A 6000-nucleotide genomic window follows, 5' to 3' on the forward strand; every position below is an offset into this window, starting at 1 on the left:
TAAAACTAATGGATTAATTCTTTTGAAGAGGGAATCAACTTAAATATATCAAAATTGTAGTTTAAATTGTGATTGCAAACCAAACTTATATATTTTCATCATATTAAAAGGAGAAACACTAAAGAATATAAAAACAAACACAACTTTTTGTCCGTATCTACCAGTTCGTCCTTTTTTTGGGTCATAATCTCGAGCACTTTTCACCAGTTAAATTCCTAATCGCTATGGCAACTGTGCTAATTGTGTTCCCTCGCTCTGAAGCCCATGGATGCCTTTCCGTTTGCCCCATTCCTAACGTCTTGTCACTATAAGAGCAGACTTCTCCCGTCGTCCCTTAAACGTTTGCACTTTTCCGCACGTCTGGTCTTTCCGCACGAGTCTTTCAGGCGTAGTTGTTGTTGTGCTCGATCCTGGTCACCATCGTGGTCACCAGCCTCTCCAGCTGCTCCGCCCGGTGCTTCCCCGTCTGGAGCACCTCCTCGTGGTTGGCCTTCTCCTCGCTGTCGTAGTCCATCACCGATTGGTTTGTGATCAGCGACAGGGCGAAGACGCGCATGCCGCAGTGCCGGGCCACAATCACCTCCGGGGCCGTGCTCATGCCTGGAACAGAGATGCAGAGTCGATAGGTAAGTTTGAAGGTGGCTGAGATGAGCGCGGGTTAGACCGGTAGTTTTGATCATTTTAATCAATACTAAAATGTGATTATTGACTCAAAATTGTATGTAAAGCTACAAAAACAACTGTATTTACAATAAATTGGGGCACATTCATATTTATTCAGCAGGGTCTAGCTCGTTTAGTCCCTTTTATTTTTATTTTATTTTGTTGTATATATTTATTTTATTTTTTGATTTTAATTATAAGTCTATTTCTTTTTTATTAATTTTAATCTTAATTATCACACTTTTTCTTCTCCTTTTTCTTAGTATTATTATTTTTTTCTAATAATAAATATATTGACAAACGCAAGGAAAGAGAAACAGGAGACGGATGTAATTTTTTTTTTTTTTTCATTTTTCAACTTATTTTTTATTGAAGAAATATAAATCATAATTTTGAGCTTCATTAAGTGAACTGTTTTTGCTAATAAAAAGACCTGAATTAATAAGAATATTTGACTTCTGTACGGCACATTATATATCAATAAAGTTCCCCTTTTCAGTCATGCAGATGCAGATGGAGCACTAGATGGAATGGAGACTGATGTGTTGTGTTTTTCCTCTTTTCTCGTTTATAAATGCTCTTGAAGCCAAATGAATCAACGCAGACTAAGATCAAAAAGGCCCGTGTCTAATCTCTAACGGTCCACTCACCGACGGCGTCTACTCCCAGCTTGTAGAGCAGTCTAGACTCGGCGATGGTCTCAAACGAAGGGCCCCCCACCACGCAGTAGACGCCCTCCTTTATGAAGTCCTCGTAGCCCAGCTCCTGCGCCACGTCCATGGCCAACTGCCTCAGCCCGGGGTCGTAGGCGTCGGACATGCAGGGGAAGCGCACGCCGAACCTGCAGAGGGCGACGGAGGGTTAAAACCAAAGTGCGGAGAACATCGACATTTTTAAAAACCCGCCCAAAGGAAGCGAGAAAAAATGTTTCAAAGGCGTTTTTCGTTGGCCAAAAAGTTGTTAACCTGTTACCACCCACCTGTACGCCGGCGAGCATTTTCTATATCTCAAATATTCTCTTACATCATCACTTTTATTTCCGTGGTCAATACCAGCAAGCCATACATCATTTTAAAGCTTATTTTCTCAACAAAACGAATATGTCATTGATTATTGAATAATATGCCCCAAGAAGCAATTGCCAATAGTTTGCGAGAAAGTCTCAACTTTTACAAACGCATGTCCTACCTGTTTGCTGTTTATGACGGACGAAACGGCTTTAATTCTGTACATCCTTGTACTCAGTCTGTCCGTAAGGAACCATTGAAAAACAATATCCACTTGTATTTTTCCTGAAGTTATCCGATTTCGAGATATTGTCAAGTAAACAAACTTTTCTTCGTTTCTCGCCGGACGAGAATGCGCTTGTCCGGCGCATTTCTCCGTCCATAACAAATGACCTGTTTGACTTATAAAATAATGTTGGGTATCCTTCTTTTCTTCAGACTGTTACCTACAGAATGAGACCATCCACTATTTTTTCTGTCCACGGGTTTGTTTGCTACAGCCTCCGCAAAAAAAATGCGCCGCTTGCGACGCACATGGATTAGTCTGTTTACATCTAAATAGCGCCGCATGCTAATGACGTTTTTTTTTTTTTAACATATATTGTTTTTAGCAGTTATAATAGGTATTAGTGGCCTACAAAACATCAAAATGTATGTTTTATGATCATAGAGGAGCTAAAATTGTAATAAAACAGTTTGGCACAGTTGGCACATATTTGGATCACTTGTTCCGAATATACTTTTTGATACAAAAAGGTCAACAGCACCAAAATGCCTGTTCCTAGAGATCTGAAACTTTACACAGTTGTTGTCAACAAGATAAACATCATGTACAGTGAACAGCATATGCACACAATGAAGTATGTCATGCTCAGAACCATTACAAATTGACAATATTCAGGCGAGACTAAAAAAGGATGTTTTGTTTATGTTTGGGCCTCTGTAGTGTAAGTTCTGAAGCCCTGACAGTGTGTCATGTGCACATCTGCAGAAACTAGAAGGCCTAAGCTTTCTAATGATGCATCACACTTACATGTGGAACATAAGATCCTCTTTTAATAAGCAATGCCATTTGGGTCCAACCATTGTGCACAGGGCGAAAATAGGTGGATGGTAACAGGTTAAATCAATTGCATCTTTAACCTTTTGTGTGTTTTGCTGCGAAACTAAACGGACTTTGTCGATTTACCTTTTATATTGCATCAAGACACTTCAAATACATCTCATTGCCAATGTTAACGCGATTAAATTCGAAGTCGACTAGCTAGCGAAAAATTTAAAACGATTATTTCTGTTGTACTTTCAAGACTTTTAAAATACATTATAAACCAAATAAAGGTTGACAAATGGTGACTGAAGGCGTCCAGACAGAATGTTAACAAAGAAAGTGTATTATTGATTAAAAAAATGTAATAATGTCAGTCGTTGTTGTAAAAGCTCTTTTTCGTATGCGTTTTAGAGTCTGTATTGTCCAGATAGCGATTACAACTATCAAATTAGGACGATTTCTTTTAAACATTCGTCCCAATTAAAAGGAACACACACACGCCATATTTCTCAAACTTGCCTGTCGTCGTTGGGGCCGCCCAGCGGGTTGACTCCGGCGAACCCCGGCATGTTGATGTGGTCCTTAATGATCATGACGTCGCCCACTTTGAAGTCCTCGTTGAGCCCGCCCGCCGCGTTGGTGAGGATGACCGTTTCCACGCCCAGGAGCTTGAAGATGCGCATCGGGAGCGTGATCTGGGATGCAAGCGCGCGGTGAACGGCAAAGGTCAATCTAAGCAATAGTGTGAATTGTCCGAACGCGTGGACGACGTTTCAGAAAACCCACCTTCTGGATGGAGTAGCCCTCGTACAGGTGGAAGCGTCCTTGCATACACACACAGGGTCTTCCTTTCAGCGTCCCGAACACCAGTCGCCCAGCGTGTCCATGAACTGGGAACAAGACGGAAACGTTCAGTATGCTTATGATATACGGTGTAACAATAAGTGTAACGAGGTCAAATGTTAGAGGAATGATTATTGAGAGTAAATGGCCAGATTTCATATTTACGACCAAAACGACAATAAAATCCAACATTTTCTTTCCTTCTTGTTTTCTTAACACATTATCGCTTCTCAATATGTGACATGTTTTATGTAATCAAGCCTTCTGAATGATTAATTTGACATAAACGAGAAGCTATAAAATAAAAGCACTTTACGTTTGGGTTGACTTCTTTTGAGGAAAGATTGAGCAAAAAAGGACTTGATTTTGCTTCTAAAATCATCACATTTCTTTTAATTTTGCTAAAAAAAAAAGACTTAATTTGGTTGCGAAATTGTCACTTTTCTACAAATTTGATTAAAAAAAAAAAAATATATATATATATATATATATATTCTAAAAATGTCAGGATTATAATTGATTTAGTCTTTACAGTTACATTGTGACCTAAAGCATCACGATTATTGATTAACCTCATAATCTTGTACATCCAGAAGTGTACAAACCTTATGCAATAGACAACCTTATGTCATGTCAAAGCACCACTTTTATCTTTGCACTGTATTTACTTAACCCACCTCTTCTACACAGCCCAGATATATTGTATATTTACTAAGTTTTTGCACTGTATTATTATCATTATTATATTATTATTATCATCATTAATGTGTGACTTGCCTTTTCTAAGTAATTTCCCTGGTGGATCAATAAAGTTGGTCTTCGTTTAGTCTATAGAACTAAACCACAGGGGGCTTTAACTTTAGATAGATAATACTACTATTTATAGCCCTTTTTTTATTCTTTCATTTTCTCCCTGATGCCCTTCCCAGCCGCCTATCGTGACTGAGAAGGACAATAGCAGACCATGTACTTCACCTCCTGCCTACACATAAATCTAGCTTGTGCTCGATCGGTGGCGTGGGCAGGAAATGACTGGAATTCAGGCCCAGAGTGACACAATTGCGTGATTCTCGATTCCTCACGACGACGCCTTGACCGGACTCACCCGTGCTCTGGGGGAAGTCGGGGATGTCCTTGTAGTTGAACGCCACCTGGTCCTTCAGCATGTCGGCCAGCCCGCCCAGGCCGGAGCCGCACACGATGCCGACGGTGGGGCGGATGTCGGTCTGGGCCAGCAGCCAGTCCGCCGTGCCTTTGCAGTCATCGTAGCTGTAGCTGCACAAGAGGGAGAAGAAGAAAGAAAAGGTCACAAGGGGGAACGGGAATGGAGTCAGGAGTTCAAATGAGTCCAGACGGTCTTTTAAAATCAAATTAAAACTAAATGTACTGACCACGTTACTGTTTATTGCTTTGTTAATTGCAACAAATGTTTTTATTATTGGATTATATTGAAAAAACAAAGTCCAGAAATAACTAGCATGCTTTAATTATGACTTTCACACATTCTATAGTGAGGCTTTTGATAAGTTTGCAATTGTGATCTAACATTATTCAGCGTTTGTTGCCTAATTTCTGTATATTTTTTAATGTTTTTACTTTATTTTGTAGATGTAGATGGAAGAACCAGGCCAAGAACAAAAAAAACTGAAGTTACATAACTTTAACCCCAAAAAGTCCGCCCCAAACCTCACTCTAACGGGATTACGAGAATGAATGGCCCACTACGGCGCATGCGCATGTACTTTTTTACTTACTATTTTGGCACCGCACGAAAATACCACGACTTTTATTGCCTTTTAAGGACGTTACGGCCCGTCAGCTTTATTAGACACGGCAGCCGAGCGTGAAACGGGGGCGAGAGAGAAGGGAGGACATGCGGTGACTGGTCGGAGCCGGGATTCGAACTCGCGACACTGCGGCACGACGCGCACCAAAAAATACATGACTTTGAATGTACAGCTTACCATTTGCTAGTCTCGGGAAGCATAATTGAAGTGTGGAAATGTGGAAAAAACGTGAAAGATGTGGTTAATTTAGGTCCAAATCACCAAGAATTAAGAAAAGTCTGGATAAAGCGGCTTCGGTGCGTCGCTGAGGCGGGTTTATTCTCTGGAGATAACGCGGTGCTTCCTCGGGACAGTTTTCCTCGTGGGTTTCGTGCTGGAGTCTGAACGGGAAGAACACGCGCCCGCTTTATTATAGACGCGCGCCGCCCCGCCGCCCCGCCCCTAGCGACTGATGACGCACTCGAATCCTGCCGCGCCATTGGCTGAACGGACACACCTTTTTCATTTCCGACGTAAAGGTCCAGTTTGTCCAGGTTAATGTTTAATGTCGTGGCTGATGGTAACACACAAAAAAAAAAAACAGAAGGAAGAAATGTGCTTTATTTATTTATCAATTAATTTGATCTCGTGATTCCCGTTTGTCGTGAGGACG

At 41.0% G+C, this 6000-nt stretch overlaps 1 protein-coding gene across 1 annotated transcript; it reads right to left on the reverse strand.

Annotated features, from left to right (window-relative positions):
* Positions 1–339: 339 nt before the first annotated feature.
* On the reverse strand, positions 340–5670 carry pnp5a (purine nucleoside phosphorylase 5a). The gene is made up of 6 exons (XM_072458462.1): positions 5526–5670; positions 4667–4836; positions 3505–3608; positions 3238–3413; positions 1314–1504; positions 340–600 (listed from the first exon to the last, which is right to left on the reverse strand). Exons 1-6 carry the CDS (start codon positions 5546–5548, stop codon positions 383–385), a joined length of 882 nt encoding a protein of 293 aa, XP_072314563.1. The 5' UTR covers positions 5549–5670; the 3' UTR covers positions 340–382.
* Positions 5671–6000: the final 330 nt, after the last annotated feature.

Source organism: Eucyclogobius newberryi, unplaced genomic scaffold (assembly GCF_026437365.1).
Source record: "Eucyclogobius newberryi isolate DKJ021-1_F unplaced genomic scaffold, fEucNew1.0.hap1 SCAF_22, whole genome shotgun sequence".
NCBI classification, from domain to species: domain Eukaryota; kingdom Metazoa; phylum Chordata; class Actinopteri; order Gobiiformes; family Gobiidae; genus Eucyclogobius; species Eucyclogobius newberryi.